The sequence below is a fragment of the Aquila chrysaetos genome, chromosome 22 (genome assembly GCF_900496995.4).
Source record: "Aquila chrysaetos chrysaetos chromosome 22, bAquChr1.4, whole genome shotgun sequence".
Taxonomy (NCBI): Eukaryota; Metazoa; Chordata; class Aves; order Accipitriformes; family Accipitridae; genus Aquila; species Aquila chrysaetos.
Genome location: NC_044025.1, coordinates 8559872 through 8584901, shown reverse-complemented (window position 1 = coordinate 8584901; position 25030 = coordinate 8559872). Strand labels below are relative to the sequence as shown.

General features: G+C 36.9%; 1 protein-coding gene across 3 annotated transcripts in view; it reads right to left on the bottom strand.

Moving 5' to 3' along the window:
* The window catches only part of GABRB2 (gamma-aminobutyric acid type A receptor subunit beta2), a 178453-nt gene that overhangs the window by 11202 nt on the left and 142221 nt on the right, over positions 1 to 25030 (bottom strand). For all 3 annotated transcript variants that reach the window (XM_029998162.2, XM_029998164.2, XM_029998161.2), the window contains 3 exons: positions 17208 to 17345; positions 15846 to 15998; positions 14500 to 14744 (listed from right to left, as the gene is read on the bottom strand). In XM_029998162.2, the coding sequence (XP_029854022.1) occupies positions 14500 to 14744; positions 15846 to 15998; positions 17208 to 17345 (536 nt within the window). The remainder of the gene's footprint in view (positions 1 to 14499; positions 14745 to 15845; positions 15999 to 17207; positions 17346 to 25030) is intronic.

The window sequence follows — 25030 nt, the reverse complement described above, 5'->3', positions numbered from 1 at the left end:
GAAGTAGCCAGTCTATTACAAAGATTAACACCCGAGATTAGGTCTCAGCATTTATAGGTTCTGTGAACTGACATTCTTAAGAACTGAAGACAGAAATAAAGATCCCTTTCACAATCAGGACCAACATGACATGCCTAGACATATAATTTAATTTGTTAGAGATAAAGACCTTAGTACTATCTATAGCATAGTTTCCCACCTCTTAGCCGCTGAGCTTTGCTTGGAAAACCAGTAACATCCCATTCCTGACTAGTCACAATAGCTCTGGCAAGATTAGGTGAAAGTATGAAGTGCACTTTACGTGTAATAGGGATCTTCCACCTCATCAGCAAGGTTTGACTTATTGATTAGGAACCACTGATCTCTGGGGATTGCACTGACTACACAAGGTAATGTGTGGAAGGTAGATAGTCCTGTATAAGCTGCTGTTAGGTTCACTCTGGAAGAAAAAAGAATTAATGATTTTCAAATGGCACCTGCCTAAAGCTATACAGACATTTTTTAAATGAAAAGCAAGTCTGCTGAGATAAAGCTGTATGAACTCAGAAAGCACAAATGCCTATATTTCCAAACATCCATATGTGAAACAATGTCCTTAAGAATGTAAAAAACACTGCATTTCCATTGTCTGTACAAAACTGAATTTATTGCCAGCATTGCAGTAACTGTTTATGAAACCACATTAGCATGCATTGGCTCAGATTGCATTATACACCTAAGATTTAGGTCAGGCTGTAAAGCATGCAGTTAGAGGACAGTGAAATTAGGCTGACTTATAATTTCAGGTTACTTTGTTTGGTTTCAGGTCAGAAAATCCAGAGAAACTCTGCAAATTAAATCAGGATTTTCTTTAGGTTCTTGAGCTTTTTAAAGCCTAAAAACCTAAGCAAAAAAAACCTAAGAAACCTGTAAGAATTAGAAAAAAAGAAAGTGAGAGGAAAAATGCACGATCTGGACACGAAGCTTTAACACTACTCTATCTACTTGTAATTTGATTTCTAGGCATCTAGATTTATCCTCTGATATATGTGATTTCTTGATCATTATCTTTAGCAACACATCAATAACTCAGTCATAAGTATTGTCGGATTCTGGAGAAATGGTTGAAAACATATACTTTCTTTTGGCATCCATTACTTACACAAAAGATTCCATACATAAGAGGCTGCAGAATAAGTGTCCACATAAAATGAAAGAGGCTGAAGTATCTTTGGCTTGATGACATTTGAATAAAAATCATGAAATACGAACTTGTTCAAACTGCACAGAATCCAATGTTCCAAACCCAAAAGCCAACAAGTGAAATAGGCAGAATCAGGACTGCTGTTTGAATTATGGCACACAATAGGAAAAAATGGGGAAATGGCCTACGGGTGTCCTGTCCTCAGCTTGAACCTTACACCAACATCTTCTAAAATATCTAAAAACATTCTAAAAATATTCTAAAAACATCCCTGGGGTTTTTGGAGTAAAGAGGGATAAATCATCTTAGCCAACCAAGAAAGAAAAATAGAGAGTACACTGTGTTTCTGTAGAAACACATCTTCCTCCATTTCACTTTTGGCCAAGATAATTCAGTCCAACGCAATCTCTAGTAAAGTGGAAGGAATAAATTATCTAAGTAAGGCCTTGATGTTGTACATGTTACTTCGATTCTAGTGCAGCAAACGGAGTTGACCAAAAACTGAAAACAGATACCTGATTCAGGAAATGAGCTTGTAACTTCACTTAAGTAGATACATTAATTTAATGGGACTTAAATAAATCTTAAGCTTAGTCATGTTTTCAAGTGATTTCCTGTGAATAAGACTTTCGCTCTTAATCCAAAACTATGAACAATGCATATATGCATGAGGAAACAATTATTTTTTTTTTTTAACCTGCAAGAACGTATCACAATGGTGGAGCTAAATATTAGTTAAGGAGAATTCTAATTGGGAAGTCTTCAAATCTGAATAAGCTTCATATTGATGATACTGAAAGGTAGTTGCCTTTCCTTCTAGAAATTTCAGATTTCTTTTTTCTTCCAGAAGACTGCAAAATCATCACTCAGAACAAAATAATTCTTGGTAAGTGATTCTATCTTAAAAATGAAACCCTTCCATGAAAGAAATCTCTTCTATGTTAAAGATAAGCGTCAAAAACTTCCCTAGGAGAAAAGCTGAAAAATTTTAAAATTAATCTAGCTGAACTTCCTGAAGGAATTTATTTTTACAAGGCAAATTTTGTAAATACTAAAAGGGAAAAAAAAAATCTTTGCCTGAAAATAAACATAAAGGAAGCAATGTAAGTAGAACTGGAATTTTTGAAACTTAAGTTACAATTTTCAGCAACAATTTTTTACTGCTGAGACATCTAGGAGGAAGCAAAGGCAGGTGATTTGGAATAGAAGTCTTCTGGGGTACCAGTTAACAACAGCTCCAACTCCTACCGTTCCGCCAAGAAACAAGGTGTTAGGCAGCCCAGATTCTTACTAATACTGCTCTGATGAAGTATTTGTTATTTATTTGCTAAAATAACAACCCATTTACGTGTATACATTTTATTCTCTTGGAGATAATATAAATGAATAACACGTCAGCATGAACCTACAACCTAAAAGGTGCTCTCTTCCATCTGTGATAAATAAGACCAAAATTTCATCAAACTTCTGTTATGCCCATAAGCTGTCTCCTATTATGCTGTCTTACAAAATATACTTTAACAGATATACCTAGCACCAAATATCTACTGCGGAAACACAGCAAAATTGCTTATATAAGAAAGCTTCAAGAAAGATGAAAAATGCATGAAATATTTGGTTATCATTGCAACTGGCAAAATTTCTAAGGTATGATTTGGATATAGTTATGGTTTTGACATATGAAATAGACAGTAAACATAAGGCTGATAAAGCCGCTCCTCTAGAACAGCCTTCTGTAAAATACATAGATGTTATTTTTCTTGTTTGAAGTCAAATTCAACATGCAAAGAACTATACAGCATATACTTGTCATGAGAGTAGGTGGACTGTACGGCAGTCTAATAGTGTTTCATCCATCTGACCACAATATACTCACTTGTCAACAGATTTAGGCTCATGATTTTTGGGGAAGACCAACAATATAATTCTTGGGCCCAGCCCAAAGATTAACATGGCCAGGGGCAACACAAGGTCCAAGGAAAAACTTTGGGAGCACTGACAAAGGCCAGATAAAACACTGGAGAGAAACTGCAGTTGATTCAACAAAAAAAATTAAAATCATTGAGATCTTTCTATGGAAAATCAATGACAAGTTTTCATTGTAAAGAAAATAAATATGAATTTCTAACTTTTGACAACGAATTTCTGAATTAAAAAAGATCTAGAAATGTACTTCTTATGATCACGTTCAGTGCTGACGTAGAAGCCTGAAATACTGCCAGTTCCACAGCTATAGATACCGCAAGGCTCAGAGGACTATGTTAAAATTAAAAGTCTTCTGCTTTAAAATAATCAAAAGATCTGAATTTGTTGACTGAATTAGAACATTCCTGCATGATTTACTTGTACACTGATAGTCTGCTGTTTCAGGGAGAGTCTAACATTTTGTCACTCATTAAAAATGAGTGACAAGAACGAAGAAACTTTGTTGCCAAGACATGGTTAGTCATTTCAGATTTGTTTCTAAGTAAATTTCTGTGTATGCAAAATATATACCAATATTATGTATTATGCATATTTTGTATTATATTGGTTTTGTGTATGCATTAATCATAGAGAAATAAAAACTGGATTATAGTTTTCTTCCTAACATTTTGGTGGCCTTTTGTGCTTGTAAATTTAAACCAAACTTGAGTTTGATTAGTTCAATGTATTATATAGTTCTATGGCAATATATATTCACACATATAAAATATAAATATATGGATAGTAGGAGAATTTCAGAACACATTTAAAATGAAGGAAAATGACTGGGGTTTTTTGGCAATAGTGTGCAGTTTGTTCTTGACACACATAATTTTATGGAAACGAGAAAAAATAGTTCACTAACATGCAAATGTGGTAGGTGTTTACGTAAAACACGATTATGTTCAATGTTATAAAAGTTTCATAAGATGCATTTCAGGAAGGGTGATCCACTCACAACTGAGAAAGCTATTAATGAGTTAATGAGACCAAATATAGGCTTATTTTTAAATTGCAAATTATTACATATTGTATATGCCTCATGATACAAAAAGGAAGAAGAAATAAAAGCTGAAGAATCATCCCTACATGGAATTGACTTTTGGATCTTCTCCTCCGGCTATATTATCATATACTTTAATAAACAAAAGACCTTACATGCAACAATTGAAACTTATGTAAAGACCCTTTTCCCACCCAAAACTGCTGTAGCTTGAAGGTATAAGAGCTCAGAATTCCATCTAGCAAAACGTAAGCTAAAATCTTCCATTTCTGAAGACCTTCATTTCCAGTTACTTGCAGGAACCTTTGAATACTCAAAGGATACACAGACAGAAAGTGGCCCAAAGAAAACATTATTTTCATGTAATCATGTTGATTTAGGCTGTGTGACCTTTACTGTTGCATCCTTCAGGCCAGCCCAAAAGCGACAAGTTTCTGACAACTATATTACCAGAAAGTTTAGTTCATTTTGAGAACATGAGCAAGGACAGGTATCCAGGGCCTTTTGTACAGAGCTTTAAGATGCATTAAGTTTAGGGACAAGGCTTAACAGGTTTTTTGGGTGGGGGAGAAAATTAAGTTCAAGTCTCTCACACTTCTAAAAAGAGGAATGGAGACATAAGAATAAACAAGATTTAGACTTCTATGTTTTAATATAATCTTATATCATTACAGAGGAATTCTTAAAACTAGTATCTAAGGAGTAAAAAAGATATATTCATATATATAGACATACATATCTGCATATATATGAACACATATTTAAATTTAGGCATAATCCTATTGACCTCCTAACCTTTTTCCTCAGTTATGTGAGAAACTAACCTCTGGTGTCTATCTTTCTCCATATGCAGAATTCCGGGAAAGCAGCTAGTATCCAAAAGAATTAGTAACTAAGTGAATTTACTGATAAACATAGGTCTTCATAGCCCGGCATGACTGTTTCATTAAATTTAACATCCATGTATGCAATACAAACCCTAACACCCTTTAAAAAAAAAAAAAAGTAAGAAATTATACAACTTGTACATGTCTAAATGGATGCCCAGTTCATATGCTACATTAGTAATATTTTGTTATGAATACTGCTAGTTATGTTATTCCTAGGTTGTCTGGGCTATTCTGCTCATTAACCTTGATCTATCTTTATCTTTATGCAAGACAAGCAGTCTCCATGGTATGCTGCAGAGTGACTGCACCATGTCTCTCCTGGAACTTAGAATGTTTCCGCTGTTGGGGCAAGGGGGGGAAGATTTTGAGGAAAAACATATTTTTGACATATTGGGAAAATGTCTTTAGAATGTGTCCTAACACAGCAATTTTGGGGGTTTTTAATAGTGTTGAAAGTATTAACTTGCTTCAATCTAGGTAATCTTACAGCCTAAAGAGCAAACAACAACAAAGCTAAAGCATCATAATTAATAGTTACTGATACACTAAAGATGGGCAAAAAGTATAAAAGAGGGATTTGAAATATGTATCCTCCTTCTTAACAGTGTGGATACTATCATTCTGATTATGTAAACACTTCTAATAAGAATTTTGGATCACCTGAAATCAATTTCCCCTAGATTAGATATAAAAATGCATTACTATCTGCAAAAAGAAACCAAACATGATAATTTTTAGACACTATGAATAAAGCAAAGGGGTTGACAAACAGTCATCTTCTACATTATAATATTTTTACCACTTAGTGCCACCCTAGTGTATATGATCCAGTGATCTCAAGATTCATGAGCACAACTAGGTTACATCCCCTAGCACATAACATATAGAGTTACAACTTCTTTTTTGGGTAGAAATTGGCTGACTCGTGGCCATTCAATTAAACCTTGGCAAACTCTTTAGAGCTGATCTGCTTTGGGAAATCAATTCACTAGCCAGACACACCTTCTGGACTGCAGCTACATACATTTCTTCTACTTCACTGTACATCATTTGCCTTTTTTGCACCTTATTTCCCCACAATTTGAAATAGTGATATAAACTGCATTAATGGATTCTTTTCTGCAACCAAAAGTGCACTTAATTCAGGGTCACAGGTGGATGGCAGGTTTGTAGATGCACTACAAAAGGGATAACGTGCTTTAAACAAATGGAGTGTACACGCACTGGTCTTATATTAATTAAACGTGGCATTCAAAGGAGCGCGGCTGCAGAAAGAAAACCTCACGCAGTTGACTTGACCTTTATTCAGATGTCATGTGGAATACCACTACAGATCGTGGAAATAAATCACCTTCTGACTGCTTCTGCAAAATGCTGCAGGCTAAAACTGGAACTTCCTCAAATTTCACTCCTGTCAAACCTCTGGTTTCAACAAAACACAAAGAGGCTGGCCAAGCACTCTGTGCATTGCTGGTTGTTTCATATGCAAGTTGTTCCTTGATAATGCATGAATGTAAATTTAGGAGAAAGGCTGAGCTTTTATAATCCATGCCTACTTTTATTACATGTCCTTCAATAAACTTCTGTGTAAGGAATACCTTCTGACCCTGGATCAAGAATCAGTCCTCGTGCAGTTTTACCTGTACTGCAAACAGCAGGAAAACTCTCCTTGGAGGGGAAAGAAAGAGGATGAATGCTTTCACTGAAATCTGGATAGTGGTACCATTAGCTCCAGCAATATAGAGCAGTGAGGATTTGAGATCTTAGACTGAAATTTTAAGAGCTTCATGTTGCCTTAGTGTTTTGATATCCTGTTCACTTTATTAACCAAAACTGTGCATATAGCCATTTTAAAATTCCTCGTCTTTACAAAAGCTTTTACATCTTGTTATAAACATGTTTTACATGCTTACTCATGTTTTATACTAGAAGTACCTCTACTGCATAGGGTATAAGGTGCAGTTCTATGTAATAAATACTGACTGGTTTTAGGTACCTTTGCAATAACTCCTCCTCCCTAGACGTGCATTATATGATTTCTTCAGATAGAAATAAACAAATATTGCTGTGAACTGAAAAGGCCGAAGGCAAGCCAGCAGTAAATCAGAGGGGAAATAAAGGCATTAGCCAAGCCTAAGCTAATAAGCATTGCTTTGGAGCAAGATACATTATCTCGGGCCTGCAGCCCTCTTAATTCATCTTTACACCTTAGTCTGAAAATGGAGGAGAGCGACTTTGCTTGCAGCGCACTGGAAGCTATCACAAGTTGGCCTGCAAAGGGCTGCATGTATATATCAATGGATTCACATTGGCTCAGGTTAACACACTCCATCTAATTCCACCCCTCTTTTTCGAAAGAGACATCTATGGATATGATAGTGAAAAAATGCACAGGCTCTTTCACTTATTCACTAGTGAAGTGGTAAAAAGAAGTTTGGAAGCTGTTATGGGAAATGGCAGGTAGCAAAGCAATACCTGAGCTGACTCTGTGCTGTTTCCAAGTGTGCTACTGTAATGGATGGCATTGTTGGCACAATGAAACAGAAAGTACTCAGTCTTCGTGTTTGAACAGCACACGTACGTGAGCCAGTGAATCTGAAAATGGGCACCTGGATGAGGAGGATGCTGTGGGAGCCCTGTTTCCTTGCCAGACACTGTCCATTCTCAGCCTGACCAGTTGCATAGGTGAAATAATTAGGTGCAATCACTTGTGAAACAGGTAATTGCATGGTCTTGTTTGTCTTAAACTCTGATAATGCAGTGGAGTCCTCTGAAAATGAAAGATCTGAAGAGAACTATTCAACTTTTCTGATTAAACTTGGTCAGACTCTTTTCCTTGGTCAAAAAGTTGTAGGGGAAAAATTCAGCAGCTGAGACAATTTGATGGGGAAGAAAGTTACTATGTTGAGTGCAGCTGAGGGCAAGTTAAGCTTCTGTTTGTTCTTTCCTTGCCATCTCATCTCATTTAGCAACTGTGTGCTAATTTGGATATAACAACAGTGGGTCAGGAGGGCAATGAATTTGCAAAGATACCTATATTTGTTCAAACCTTCTTAGCTCACTAAGCCCTACATTCATTCTTCAAGAGAACATTTCTATTGTGATTCAAATCTATTAATATGCTGTTTAATCTCATTATCATATTAAAGTTCCATGTTCTCTACTTGGTACCCAAATTTCTGATAGAAAAATGTCATTAATCTGACAATTTCACTTGTTTGTGACTTGGCACTGTGTAACAGCAACACACTGTAACTTTCAGGCTTGCTGACTGAATACCTTATGTAATACAAGGACTACTGAGTAAAGAATTACTCATTGTTTTAAAAATACACTCAGTATGGTTTAAAAAAGTCTTTGTGTCCAGAAAAAAACCCTTATCTAAACATGCAGAGGTTAACAATGTCAGTTCACATTTATTTGAAAAAAAAAAAAAAACAACAACAAAAAATTCCGACTGAATAAATCTGTATAAACAGTTTTATGAAGTGTTGCGTAATATCCTGACATTTTCCCCCTGTTTTCCAGAGGGAAATTGCTTTATTAATGCTCACAATAACAACAGCATGATTGCAAAATTAGAGGTAGTTTTATTTATGTGACTTATGTTATCATGTACTTCAAGTATATAGCCTGTACACTTACAGCATGTCTGTGCTTTGAGCTAGGTTGGACACATCTAGGATTCGGTTATTACTGCAACTGAATACATTCTAAAACCACATTCAGTGATGTATTTCCATTATGCAAAATGTAATGCCACTTCTGTGAAGTGGCAAAATCAAATTACTTTGAAAGAATATAACAAACAAATTTTATATAAGAAAAGTTAATTTGCAATAATTAACTGTTCTAAACCTAGAAGATCTAACTATAAAGAAAAAAAAAATTAATTTAGAAATAAACACTAGCTGAATGACATGCCTGTAAGAATTAGAAAAACAGGACTAGAAATGGATGTCAAGATGCACCAAGTCATTATATGGTAATGCCTCTATAAGGTTTGATATCTGGGTCGAAAAAATGCAAGTATCACATCCTGTTTCTGGCTAATATCCTGGTAAGGAAACCATAGTGATGTCTAAGAAAAAACTGTCAAGAGATGGATCTGTAGCCCTTCTTTTAACAAGAGCCTTGATGTAGGAACTGGTAACAATACTCACAGCGAGTATCGTTTCTGCTGCCTGACACACTTCCAAGCTTCGTTGCTTTGGAAGAGGATGGCGTACAGCTGCTTTTCCATTACAATCACCTCTTGTCAAATGTACAGATGGCAAGATGCAAGAAGCACTTCTTTACAGATGAAGAAGAATCAGCCTTTCATTCAGCCCCGTACATCTACCATGGTCTTTACAGTGACAGTTCTGGTTTCCACCACACAGCTGTAATGGAGGTTTTCCGAGCTATCCAGAATAACAAGTACACAGATATCATTGATACTGAAAAGCATCTTCACCTTCCTTATACCTCCAGAGAAGTCAATTAATGCATGCAGTAGTCTGGATCAAATAAGATAGATGAGCAACTGTGGAAAAAACAGCAATAGAATCCAAAAGACGTAACAACAGCATAAGCAGCAGGTTGACTGGGAATTTAGTAATACAGGAAATTATGCTGAAAACACAGAGCTTGGGAGGTGATCAGACTGCAAATCCTGAACAACACAAAGACTAGAAGATGCATCGGACACATCACAGTGATCAGCATCAGTAAAGCCCATCTAAGCCACAGTTCCAAGATGGAAACATCCAAGGTAAAATTATTGGACCCAACAATGTAAGAGAAAATATAAAAATTAATCAAAAATACCTTGGCTACTGGATTCTGGAAGAAATTTATGGGGAATAAATCAGTACTGAGAGAGCACCAAGAAGCTCGTTATTTGAACTGTGATAACAGAAATTAAGTATATTAAAATGGCTGGGGGTCTACCTCAGAAATTACTAGCGGTTGTATCAGGCTCTACACTGAGATTCTGGTAAGGCTAATCATCTCCTTGAAGATGGAGCCAGGCTTCATAAAGCAGAAAACTTGAAGGGTTATATCACAGTAGCTTGTTTCCCTCCCCCACTCCCTTCTATCCCAAAAGGAAACAGAAACCAAAATTACAATTAGAAGAAAAAAGCCTCATAGAGGCTTCTAGACCAAATCCTTTGCAGACCATTTTTATGTAATTACAGAATTAAGAGATGAAAGTTATGGATTTCAGTAAAGTCTTTGACATATTATGTTAACGCTGAAGAGATGATATGTCCCAGATATATGTACAATTACCCAAAGGAAGATAGTCAGCTGAAACAATATTGTGAAGCCAGAAGTTAGAATTTGGCCCTATTTTTTAACATATCTGCTATTCATCTGGAAGAAGCACAAGCAATATATTAGATTAGTGCCCTGAGCCTAAAGAAAAAATAGCATGAAATGTGCCTACAAAGGATCAAAAGGATGCTGATGACCGTCAACATGTCTATTTAAAATAGAAAAGTCCACAGAATAAAATGGCATAACAATGAGTTAGAGTATATATATCATACTTTATGATGCCTGTTAGGTCTTCAAGCAGAAATACAACACTCCCAGTTTACCTATCCTTATATACACACTTGCAGTACTATGCCATTCAGAGCAGAAGAGAGAAAAAAACTTGAGACTACAAAGATAATAAAGGCATTTAAAGAAATAACGTAAGATAAGACAATAGGCTTGAAAAGAGAGGTGAGGAAATTATGCAAATGCTATCTCCAATAATTGAAGTATGTCTAGAGTAAGAAGAAAGCCAGTGATTTACCTGTAAGCAACAATACGACTGTTTAGAGGGAGAATGACTAGCCTTGACAAAGGCAAAAGATGACGAGTTAGACTAAAGCAATAAAATGCTGAATGCAGCTTGAGAGGCTTCAAGAGTGGAACGATCATACACACAGCCATTTTAACCTGAAGTTACTGCAAAGAAAGTTAAGCATGTCCAATACGATTTAACAGGTCTGTTAGTCTCAATCTTCCTTGAGTTTTATGTCCTTTAAATTTCTCCATGATTCTATTACTCAGGTTTCAGAATTCAAGAAGCAAATCAAGATATAGGCCCAATCCCTTCTCTTCCTTTCCCTTACCCCAAACAGAGCCAACAATCTTTGAAAATGAGGGAGTATATGAAGATACAATCTTCTGTGATGATTCAGACTAGATATAAGGAAGAAATTTTTTACGATGAGAGTGGTGAAACACTGGAACAGGTTGCCCAGAGAACCTGTGGATGCCCCATCCCTGGAAACATTCAAGGTCAGGTTGGATGGGGCTTTGAGCAACCTGATCTATTTAAGATGTCCCTGCTCATTGGAGGGGAGCTGGACTAGATGACCTTTAAAGGTCCCTTCCAACCCAAGCTATTCTATGATTCCATGATTCAAAAAAACCAAACCAAAACCAAAACCACCATATTGGGCATAAGACGTGAATACAGTATGAAATTTAAAGAAAGATTTGGCCACAGTTTCATCTGGAATAGCCATGGGGAAGCTCTGCAGCCAGCCTGATGGTGTTTGCTCAAATGGAAAAACCAGGACATTCTCCTCCTGGGTCACCAAAACTCCAAGGGATAACATTGGATTCAGCAGATACCACAGTCACGGAAGAACAGCTTCTGTTGTGCTTCCATACTGTTTTGTAGGCTCTCTAGTATCTTCTGAATAATACCGAGCAAAAATAGAGAGACTGTCAGTGTCTGTGCTGGTCCTAGAATCTCTCCATACCAGAGAATTCAACAGCACAAATGGAGTATGTATTAACTTCTACCTTGATTCTGCAAGTAGCTGTGGATGGAAGGACTAATCAGCACTTCTCCTCTCACCACCTTTTGTTGTTTGAGAAGTTGTAAGAGACTGTTACAAAAAAATGGTGTTGGAATCTGAAGAAAACTATTACAGATTTGCTGGTCTATAATGTATAAACAAAGATGCTGCACTATAAGCAGCAGTTCCAATAACTATTTTTCCACCTTTTTTAGAATGTCTGTGCTGAATACAGTAACAGAGCTGTAAAGAAGTTTTCACCCTTACATTCTAAGGTTTATTACTCATGGCATTAATCTTCTCTCACATAGTATCTGATTCTGATAAATTCATAATATTCCATGTAGTGATACAAGAGCAACCTAGTAATATCACAAAAACCCACTCATTCTTTATAATATTAGTCCTTCAGCGTTGGACCCTAATTAGAGATGGAGTGTTCAATTGGTCCCATTTCTAAAATACTTGGATTTTTATGGAAACCTGCATCTGAACCAAATTCGGCAGTTCAGGCCCATTTCTGGTTCTTGTACATGAAAATAATTGTCTAATGTATTTGGCCCACTTTCATAGATAAAATATTCAGGTCCATTAAATATGAATGTGTTTTCTCGGTGCTGGTCAAACAGCAAGAACAGCTGTCAGCTCCTTTCCCCCTCCCCAGAGCAGTCTAGGTGCAGTAGGACAGGGCGCTCTGATCACTACTCTTCTCTGATCCTCTCCTGTTTGGTTCTCTGTCTGTTGCTTAAGGGATTGCAAACCTGATTATCAGATGAGAGTGTACCTGGATACCAGAGCAAAACTGCCATAGTCTATGAACCATGCTGGCCTGGTATATTAAGCAAAAGGCTCAGTATAAAAAAATATAAATAATGTAAAGTTGTTCCCAGTATACTTTGTGTTAATCCTGTAGGCTGGTGAATTTCTGCAACAGTTGCTGGAATTAATTTACTCTGCCTACTGGATTGGATTAGTACACTAGTTACTGCTTTCAAATTCTAGTTCATGATTAGCAATTTGCCACTAGACTTTGGCTATTCTGTTATGTGGCCGAAAGATCTATTGTATGAATAAGTATATAGAAAATATCACAAGTGAAACAGTATACAAAAACATACCTCAGCTAGTGGTGACACTCTGACACCTATGGACCTTAAATTTCCACTGATGTTGGAGGAAAGATTTCAGGTAAACACAGATCTAGTCTCATAAAACTGCCTACAGGGTTTCTTAGTTAATAGCTTTGATTGTTTAAAGGGAAAGTGATTTTTTAAAAAATAAACTTGACAAATTAAATAAAAGCTTGCAGATTTTTTCACATTGCTGAAAAATCACCAATAGAAAGAAAAAGATTTTACAGCATCTTCATAAACTTTACAATGGGAAAAGATGATCTATGGTACCATAACATCAAAATTAATCTCATCATTATGCATTTGCCTTCATTCATTAAAACATGTTTCTCTCAAATTAAAAAAAAAAAAAAAAAATTAATGGACAGGTGAGATCTGAGACACGACAACATAATCCTCCATCTTAAAAGACAATAAACTATAACCTATAAAACTGTTTTATGCTATCAACGTGTGATGGATTTTTGTTGTTCCAGCAAAAATGGAACAAAATGTTCTCCTGTCTGCAGGCACACTATGGTAGTATAGCATTTCTAAACAAACATGAGAAATTCCACCACTAGAGCTGTATGAAACTTATGTTTCCACTTCACGAAAAATCAGTTGGGTTCTTTCTGATTTAGATTTTTTTTTTTTAAATTCTGATTTTGATTTTTTTCCCCTTGGAGTATCATGCTGAATTACAAATTCAAAAAGCTTCTCATGCCAAAAAAAAAAAAAAAAAAAAGAAAAGAAAAAAAGAGAAAATTTAACTTTATTTAACTTTCCAATTTTGCATGTGTGTGAAAGTTTATGCATTTCACACTGAGTACATTTTAGCATTCAGCCCAGATTTGCCACGGTGTGAAACTCATCCAAAATGGTCAAAGTGAAAATTGACAAGTGCTTTATGGTAAGTGCTCCATTTTCATTAGGCATAATGGATACTTTTTCCAAAAGTGTGTATCTTGGCAAATGTATTTTCTGCCTCAATTCTCCATCTCCAGGGGACCATTTTTAGATTCAAAATTAAGCACACAGCAAGCTGATGCTTTATTTCTGAGCAGTTTTTCATTTAGTCAACAGTTTCCCGGGCCATTATATGTTGAAAATATGCAAACTTTTCAAGCTTTAAACACTTCAGTTGCAAATATTTCTTATCCAGGTAATCTGAAAGATCTATGAAAGTAGGTTAAATTTAGGTTTTATTTCCAATGTTCCATACAGCTCTTACTAGAATATCAGCTATAGCCATCATTTTGGATTTGTTCCTTTGGAAACAGATTAGACATATTTAACTCTACATCCTGACTGAGAAAACATCTCACAGGAAAGCTTAACTGAGTGCATGCTTTAGAAAAGAGTAATTCAGTTTTCCAGGCTAGAGGGCAGCATTCATTGCTGAGGTGGCTAAGTACACTGCTCTGCAGAGCTAAGATCATAATAATCCCACTCTGCTCATTTTCTACAAGAAATTACATTTTAAAGCTCTGTCTGGCAGAAGTGAAAGTCTGTCTTCCTGGGGCAATGCTAAAAATATATCCCCGTTTCAATTCACCTTATTGACATCCATTCGCAACTTCTCGTTGTTGGCACTGGCAGCTTTTTCTGCCGCTTTCTTTTGACGCTGAGGTCCCCTGCCAAAGAAGATGTAGTTGACCAATGCATACTCCAGCAGAGCCATGAAAACGAAGACGAAACATCCCATAAGGTACATGTCAATGGCTTTCACATATGGAATTTTGGGAAGAGTCTCTCGAAGGTGGGTGTTAATTGTTGTCATTGTGAGCACAGTTGTGATTCCTGGAAAAAAGAATTAACAAGTCTATTGACCGAATTCATTTTAATTTTCTAGCATAATAGCTCATAATATTCAAATGCTAGAGCTGAAAAATTCTAGATTTTTTTTTTTGCTGGAGGAAAAAACCCCACCCCTAACCTCTGTCCATATTCCTTACCTTTGTCTTTAATTTTTTGTACAGCAAAGAAAATTACAGCTGTAATAAATTGCATTCAATTAAGCAAACAGTAGCTGAATTCTTTATGTTTTTAACCAGCTAAACTGTAACCTTCTCTAACAAGTCTCAGTTATAAATTACCAGCCTAAAGTCACTGTTACCTTGCTTTCCTCCAGCATTTTCAGGATGTCTGCAGTCTTGAATTCTTACGGGAAAATGCTACACAGAAAGGCCTGGTAAAACTCAGACAGTATTCTGTAAAGCTAAAATGCCAAATTCTCAATTGTATCTTTTATGGTGATTTACTTATTTATCTACATGAGAACTGCACTGGCAGAAATCAGCCTGATTTATACAAAATTTGGCAATAGATACTCATGTTTATTTTTGTAACATGCTTGGATCCTCTGACGAGGGGCACAATATAAACAAACACACATGGGACTGGTGATGAGTACTCTAGAGATTAATTAGGGAAATGGTTTTGCTTTTAGAATGTAAGGTAACAGTAAGGAAAAAAGCCCTCAACTTAAGAAGTTAACTATACAACCCTAGTAAAACTTTATTTAATTCATACCTGAAAGGAAAAGCAATTTATAATCCATAAGACAGTGCTGAATGTGTATTCTGGACTGCCATGAGCAAAAGCAAACTAAATGCATTCTCTTTGGAGAAAGAACAAGCAGTAAAACAACAGAAAATGTTGAGACAATTAGGCTAATTCTGGTTACAATGATTATGCAGTTAGCTAATTCAGACATGAAATCACTTTAATTTTTATTTAAATTGTGATGATTTAAATGCTGATTCAAAAATACAAAGCTTAACAAGCCAGACATAAAAAGATGTAACAGATTTATTTTTCAAATCATGCACTATCCACTAAGCCAGAAGCAAGAAAAAGCATTCAGCTAATGCACACTGCATGACGTGTAAAAATGCCTACCTAAAGCAACTCTTGCAGCTGAAGCGTCATAATTAATCCAGAAGGAAACCCAGGACAGGATAGTGATCAGAATAGAAGGCATGTAGGTCTGCAGAATGAAGTAACCAATGTTTCTCTTAAGTTTAAAGCTGAGAGACAGCCTTGGGTAGGCACCTAAAAGAGAATATTTGGTATGGCCATAATTTACTTACATAAAGCCTGAAAACATTTCTCTGTCATTTTGGTTTTATTGTTTCATGCAACATAGAGTACACACAGAGTTGAAAGATCCAGGATAACCAGCTGTAGGATTTCTAGCAAGAATTGAAATTAAATAATCTTTTATTCTAAGGGTACAAGGGTGCTCTAGGTGCATATGTGCTGGGGATCATAATATTCAACAATCAGCAGCCAAAATACATTTCAAAGCATCAAAGCATGGAAATGCTTCTTCCCTGACAAGCTGCAGTATGCCTACTTCAGTGTAAGACTTATTCTAACCTTCTCTCCAAGCAATGCAACACTTGCCCTTTGTCACTGGATACCAGAAATATTTTGGTGTATGAAACACTTGTTCAAATGGGTGCCTAGAGATCACTATTCAAGTCCCATTTCTGCTTGGTTTTGAAGAATTTGGGATGCACAATTCTTCTATACTCCCTCCAAAGATTATTTCTATCCATATCTAGAAAGTGGGCTTTGAAGATTATTTTTTTTAACACACCTAGCAGCTTTCTCAAGTAGGTAGAGAGGATCCTGTAGTAATAGCCCAACCCAACCCTTGTCTCTTTTGAATGATTTAGTATGTCATTGAAATATTCTAGTTGTTTCTTGGGTTGTTTTTTATTTTATGAAATCCAATCTTATTTTCTACTCCTCCTCACAAACCATCTTTTCAGCCTTCAGAAAGTCATATGCTTGCTAGCCTAGGCTAAACTACAAATCCTGTGGAACAAGGATTTTAAAGGTTTTACAGGAAAGACAAAATAATCAGTCTAATACATCCACAGCTTGGCACAAGGAACTAGAAATAGTGAGAGAAAGGTTCCTAAATTTCCTACAGGCTGGGTTACTCCTTGTTGGGGTTAGGGCACTGAGGTGTGTAAGTGGCTTAGTCAGTTTTCATAGGAAAACAGAAAATGCAGCTTATTTGACTGAGCCTTAACATGGCGCACTACTGTATCCTCTTCATATGTTAATGAGTGATGCCTTATACACTGTGAAAGCTGGAATAAAAACTGCCCCTTTCAAAATTCACAGGTGCTGCTCTAGTTTATTCCTGTTTCTAAAATTTTTGGTCAGATCTTGACTTGCACGTTGCAAATTAACCCATTTCTAAAAGTCTTCCCAGTGAATTCCCCTTTTAACTTCCCCTCCACAAACCTGTAGAGAAAACAACATTCTTGGTGATAAGCTTGTAGTCTACAATGGAGAACTGTGGCAGTTCAATCTTTGTCACTCCTGTGACTGCATTATCACCCCCACGCCAGTAAAATTCAATGTCATCTGTTGTATAGCCATCTATAAAAACAGGAGTAAACAGTTAAGATACACATCTCTTCTGACATCGTGGAGAACAGTCCAGAGCATTAACTCAGAAAAAAACTTCAAATATATTTCTAAAACTAAGCTGTTAATAACATAATAATATAAATATACAGACAGACACAGGTAATTCTAAATATAATTTCAAATGGCAATCCTACGTATATTTTAATCTTTGTTTTCTTTAAGATATATTGTATCAATATATTAATAAAGCAAACCTTTAAAAACCAATTAAGACTACACACATCCCATATATAGATAGTAACTGTACATTCAGCTTAAGGTAACTTCTGATCCCAAGGCTGGCTAAGACAGTGTGGGTTTGCTGTAATTTCAGCCCCTGGGCTGAAACACCAGCACTGGTAACAGAAACATGACCAGGTCACCTCTTGTGCAAAATGATCAGCATAGGAAAGAGGACAGTGAGAGTAATATGGGTAAAAGAGAAGTCCAGCATACAGTTATCTCATTACATTTGCTCTGTACGCTATGTAGTTTATAATCTGACTATGGACGAAAAGGACAAACTCTAGTTCAAACCCATTTAGATTTTACTTGTAAAAACAGCATCTTTTTTTTTCTGAAAATGGCTTGAATGCAATAAAGACTACCACTTTCAGTAAGGCCTTTGTAAGAAGCAGCTGTAGCAGATGCAACAGCAAGCACTCTGGATGGTAAAAAAACACCCACAAAAAACCAACCAAACAAAAGAAATCCCACCACCCACAAAAAAAAAAACCCAGAAGCCAGCACATATTCACACTGTCATAAAATATATGCATGAAATACTAATCTGGGTTCGCCAAATGGCAGTTGAGCTAACTTGCATACTCCAGAGTTGGTATACAGAACTGATCAGCAGACATCAGAAATAAATCTACTACAAAACCAGGAAGTAACATAGTCATGAAGGTTTGTAGCCTTTTAAAGGTTTTTGTTGTTAAAAATTGTAAATAAAAAGAACAACTCAGATATAGAATAGTGACTATGACCATCAGGGAGGCTGACATAATAAAATGATACATATGTGACCTTGATTTTAAGTTCTCACCCACAGACAAAGGACAAAATTATATATTAAACACCATTTTAGAGTGCTCTAATAGCACTTAATCTCAAGAAATAATGCAGATTATGCATTTTGTGGTAACCTAGAAACTATAAAACTGTTTCCACACTTCATTAATTTTTGATAATCCAAGTATAATCCAGGTGTACAGCAGCAGCAGAAGGCAAGCGAGTTTTAAGATATGAACCCAATAATCTGTAAAAACACTGAAGCAACCATAAAAGTCTATGCAACATACAGCAAGTTTTAAGGTCTTTTGGTAGTTACATTCTTATAGCATATCGATAGCAATATTGGTGTACCTTCTCCCAGTGGAGAAGCAGTTGTTCGACAGGAAGGGAAATTACTGTTAGCATTGGGGCATTGGCTGTTGACAAGTTGTTTCTACTCTCTGCAGGATACTAGATTTTAAGTACAGCTAGATCTGCTTCATTTGCTTTAAAAGGTACTTTTCCAGGAAGATCAATGGTACATGGATGGAGATCATTAATGATTGTGTTCATGGCAAGACAGGCCCACTTCAGTAAGACACTTGAAGGGAACACATTTGTTTCAGTATCTGTGTGAAGCACAAATCCTTCATTCAGTGCAGTAAGTTCTTTGGTCATTTTCCCAAGTGTTACATGGTATGAGGAGTACGTGCAGGTTCTGCAGACCTGAAATTCATCAGGTTGTCACAATATCTTTCACTTCTCTGCTCACAAGTCTATCTTCAGAAGAAAGGCAGACAACTTACTTATGTTTCCTTGTCTATCACCACTTTATATTTGTCAAGTCTCACTCTAGGCTTTCAGAGAGAAAAAGAAAATAAAATCTAAAATAAAATAAAGAAAAATTAATAAATTAGCTAATCTTGAGATGTAAAAGCAAGTATATGTTATGAAAGATATAAAAGAACAGCCTTAGAGAGTTTAGAAAGAATAATATTACATACCTTGTTGTGAGGGTTCACTCTTACTTTGTGATATTGCTGAGTTTTGCTGATATTGTATCTCAAACCTACCCTGCCCTCCAACAGCAAGTTCCAGATTCTAATACCATTTACTGAACTTGGTGGGATTAATTAAGGTAATTTATTTAATTCTGAAGTGATTTAACTGTTGCTCTTAAACTTCATAACTAATAAATCAATCTTTTATTATTCTTTCTGAGAAAATAAATGCTAAAATAAGTTAAAGCAAAAAACCCCCCACTTTTTACGTAAAAGAAAATATGTTTCTAAAAAACCCAAATGGGTCTTTATTTTATTTTATTTTATTTTTTAGAACATCTGATAGTTCTGCCCAACTGTCTACACACGGTTTGGCCTTGAACCGTCTAATCATACCAGGGTTCACGGAGGTGAACTCCAGGATTTCTGTTCCAGCAGACAGAGCAGTGCTCTCCCTATACCAGGAAGATGTGGTTAAACGTCTCCCGGTATTCTCACAGCCTTAGTACTAACCAAATATCGACAACTACTTCCTGAGGAGAGCTGAACTCCTTTGAAAATCTCAGCCAAAAGTTCAGACCAAAGATTCCAAAATACGCAGCTCTGGGCTGCTTTGGGGAGGCTGCAGAACTGCCTGCTGCTTAAGGTACTTACGCGGGGGAACTGCTAAGCTGAGACATTGACACGGAATGACAAGACTTGTTAGCAGGTATTGAGAAGAATTATTTCAGGAAGTCTCTTCAAGCTTTTATTAAGATACTTCTCTCTCTTTCCAAGAAGGATAAATTATCCCATTCATCTCATAACACGGAGAAGGAGAGAAAATAATATTATAGTCATCTGCACGTGAATGCTAATGTATACTGCTAAAGTACCCAAAGATAATTGGGTATAAGTGTAATATCTGCAAAACATCTGCCAGAAAAGAAAATGGGTCAGTTCATGTTTCTAGTGGATGTTTTACAGATATTAAAGTCCAATTACCTGTGGCTATAATAAATTCCATCTGCAGGTATTTGGGACTCAAAACAACTCTACTTACAAGTTAAAATTATTTAAAGACCAACCAATTTAAAATAGTAATAAGCAGTCAAGAACGAAAAATCTGTGGCTCTTGACAAGAAAAAGGCAGAATTAATGAATGCCAGCTTAATATTTCTGAATTATCGGATCACATGTCAGTGATGTAGAAAGTAAAGCACACTAAACCCAAAAATGCTGCAAGTCATTTTTGCAAGTATCTGAGTTTAGCATAGAACACTGTCTATTTCATTTAGATTGTAAAAGAACTGTTGTTTTACTATAGCACAAATACAGGCTGGGCGGAGAATGGATTGAAAGCAGCCCTGAGGAGAAGGACTTGGGGGTGTTGATTGATGAGAAGCTCAACACAACCCAGCAATGTGCGTCTGCAGCCCAGAAAGCCAACCGTAGCCTGGGCTGCACCAAAAGAAGCGTGACCAGCAGGTCGACGGAGGCAATTCCCCCCCCTCTATTCCACTCTCGTGAGACCCCACCTGCAATACTGTGTTCAGCTTTGGTGCCCCCAACATAAGAAGGACAGGGACCTGTTGGAGCAAGTCCAGAGGAGGGCCATGAAGATGATCAGAGGGCTGGAGCACCTCTCCTATGAAGACAGGCTGAGAGAGTTGGGGTTGTTCAGCCTGGAGAAGAGAAGGTTCTGGGGACACCTTATAGCAGCCTTCCAGTACCTAAAGGGGGCCTGCAGGAAACCTGGAGAGGGACTTTTTACAAGGGTTTGTAGTGATAGGACAAGGCATAATGGATTTAAACTGAAAGAGGGTAGATTTAGATTAGATACAACAAAGAAATTCTTCACTATGAGATGGTGAGGCAACTAGAACAGGTTGCCCAGAGAGGCTGTGGATGCCCCATCCCTGGCAGTGTTGCAGGCCAGGTCGGATGGGGCTTTGAGCAACCTGGTCTAGCGGAAGGTGTCCCTGCTCATGGCAGGGGGGTTGGAACTAGATGATCTTTAAAGGTGCCTTCCAACCCAAACCATTCTAGGATTCTATGATTCCATATATTAAATTGTATGTAGCACTGCTACCAGCACAGAGAATCTGATTGATTGCTTTTTCCTAAATCACTTATATATCATCAGCAGCACAATTTACTTCACATTCAGAAAGTTCACTTTCTCATTCCTTTCATGCATCACACATCAGCAGTCAACCAAATCAATACATTGTCCTAGTAATATGGCACCTATCCCGAGAGAAGCAAAGCATTCTCAACTCCCATTAACATGGACAGGGAATTTATCATTGCTTGTACTTCAAGGAATGACAGATGATGAAGCACTGTAAAAGAAAAACAAACAACTAGTGGAACATAAAACAGAAACCTCTTCATACAGAAACTACCAAAACTCCTATTTTTTTTCCAGCATATTTAAGAGAAGTCAAAATTCAGAAATTCTTTAAATACAATCAACCTAAAATGAAAGCTGTAGCACTACTGGCTGAGCAGAGAGTATTTAGATACAAGATAGTTATCAGAAACACCACACAATGGAAAAAAAGAAGCCAACTTTTCTAAAAAAACTCAGGATTTATCAGTAGGATTCACTGCCTCACAATGCTTTTGTTTGTACACGACAGCAGGGTTATACTTAGATTGATATATAGATACACATACACATCTACAGTGTGCCCACTGTGTAGGAATTCAAGTGGTCCATATTACTAATACTATGGTAGCACCTGGAGACTAAAGAGAAGACATTTGTTGATTTGTGGAAAACAAAAAAAATGACATAAACATGCAAAACAGTGAAAATGTGGCTAAAACATAGAGAGGATTCTGAGGCCATGCGTTAACATTACTCTTCTCTGAACCATCATCAAATTGTCTGAGCATGGCTGGAACAGCAGTGGGCAATACATGCATACATTCAGCATCACGTCTGAGCTAAGGAGAACTACTTCAGCATCAACAATGACACAAAAGGATCCTGTTGGGAACTGTCTTAATCCTAAGCCCATCTGCTCAAACTCATCCAAAAGAGCGTCCCTCTAGTTACATCTTTGATCAGCGATTCTGGACACTGTCAGCATAGAAGTATGATGAAGCACGATTTGGCCACTTCAACAGCAGTTTTGCTCAGCAGGTCTGGAGGCTCAGTGAAAGCTGGCATTACACAATCTTTCTGATCACCTGAGGTATTTGTCTTTTGCTCACCAATACAAAACACGAGAACTCAGCTTACAGCAGGTTCTGGAATTAAATACTATTATAAAGCAGCCATTTACAAGAATAACATCATATACATTGTGGAGAATAACTTAGTTGCATTACGCACATAGTATTTTTGGAAAAAAAAAATAATCACAAAATTACTTTAAAATATACAAACATCTATGGACTCCTAGGTAGGGAATCAGTACCAAGCTACTTAAGCTATTTAATCTCTCATATCTGTGCTGCTATCAATTGGATATTCTTTGCCTAGCCACTCACAATACAGTAGCTTCCCAAAATAAAATGGAGAGAACCGATGGATGATATCTATACCAGACTGAATGTTTTGATTTAGAATATACAAAAAATTCTTAGCTGACAGTCTTAAGACGTATTAATTTATTTAAATGCAGGCCATAGGCTATCAGACTAATTGAGAAACTCGACACTACAGGCCCTGTACCATGTGATGAATGCTACACAGAAATATTAAATAAATAGTTAATCCTGTTTATGTAACAGGTCATGGAACACCTTTAGTAGCAATATCTATGCATTTTATTTATTTAAACGTAGAACCACCACTTTCTCCTTTTTCAAGAATTTCTTCAACAGTTTTGCATTTGCACAGAACAAACTGCAAAATTACTTACAAAATCATAAGTAACAGGGAAACCAAATTTTGAAATTCCAAACCCCTTCAGAACACTCAAACTTGGTTCACTGCATCACTTCATTCTTCACCATCCACTTGTTCACTCAAAAACAGAGCCAGAAAGAATGTTAGAAGAGTTTGTTTGCAGGGATCTTCAAAGCTGAGGGGAGTACAAGTCACCATACACTGAAATCAATGGGGTGATACAGAGGGGAGAAGGAAAGTCAGGGTTTGTGTACTGCTAGAACACATTTGGCATCAGAGAAACTGGAAAAAGCACATTGTACTTGTTTCTGTCCCCTCTTTCTCCCCCCCCCCCCCAATTCTGTCTTTCTGCATAAAACATTAAAATTCTTTTTACATTTCACTTCAAAGACTTTTTCCCCTAAGGCTCTGAGGATTTGGATACAAAAGAGGATGTACAATTTTCTGACTACAGTGAAACTCAATTGATTTTTAGATTAAATTGGTAACATTCTCAAAAAACAATCATCTTCAAGTTGTAGAAATGGTTCCTTACTTGGAGGGGGGGGGGTGCAGCAAAGAAAGAAGGGAAGAAGGAAATGTGACTCCATAACTGCTGTCGAACAGTATACAGCTATTAAAAAAGGTGTTTTGATGGACAAGTGAAATTACAAAATTGATTCCAGGGCTCAGAGTAGGCTTTTCATGGCGTTAGCAGAACCAAGTTTAATTTTCAGGTAGGCACTTCAGGCTGATTCTTGCTTACGGTGAGCCGGGTAACTTATAGAATAGGTGTCCTGGTGCAACCCATTAAATGTCATTGCTGGGTTTTTTCCTAATGATTTCAGTGAAAATCATTTGTACTTTAGGGCACTTGCTGCAAAATGCTTTCATAAGTAAATTTCCACTGTTACAATACTTCTAGGAAAAGAAAGAACGATCAGAAACAGATAGGGAGAACTGTATCAGTGCAATAGTATTCAAAACCCTTCTAGCTCCTAGAACCTGGCAATTTCTTGCAATCTTTCTGCTTCCATAAGCTCAGTTACTCCCACCAGTATGAATGATCTAAAAAGTTATTGGATTCAACACCGTGGAGATCCTGCAAGTCCAAGTGTTCCCCACATAACGGAGAGACGAGTATATGCAGCACAGTGGTGCCTGGTGATATGAAGTCAACGATGCCTAATTAGCCAGAAGCACGTGCCATGTCATCAGAACTATATTCTTTCTGTGACTCCAGCAACAGCTGGGCACCACACTGTCCAGTGCTAGTCTCTGCAATGCTACACACTGGCACTTTCTGTGTAACTCGGAGTACAGCTCTTTCCCAGATCTGTGGGAATTCACAAATCACATGCAAGAATTCTCCTCATCTTTTTCTTCTGATCTCCACCATTCATTCACGCTTGGTGTTCCCTGCAGACCAAGTGCTATGTTTATGTATCAAGCATATCCCAGAACACAATAATCTCTAATATATCTGGTCCAGTTTCATTTATTTAAATGTCTAAAGTTCAGGGATTTCTATCGCTATTGAAATTACATGTCTGATTTCTGTAGGCGAACGAGTAATGCTAGATAACCATGAGCATTTTATACAGTACCTGGAAACATCCTATCCCATAGTTCTGCCACAGTTTATGTTTATATTATCTAACCCACTTACTTCATTGAGCAGAGGACCTCTTCTGAGGATAAGGTTGACAATGATATGTCTGGTTTGCGCATTGATTAAGGCTGGATCATCTTTGAAGGGGATTTTAGTGTAGCATGGGTGACATTAAGAAAATGTTATGTGAAGAAAACATGGGTGGCGAGTGTTGCCAATATAA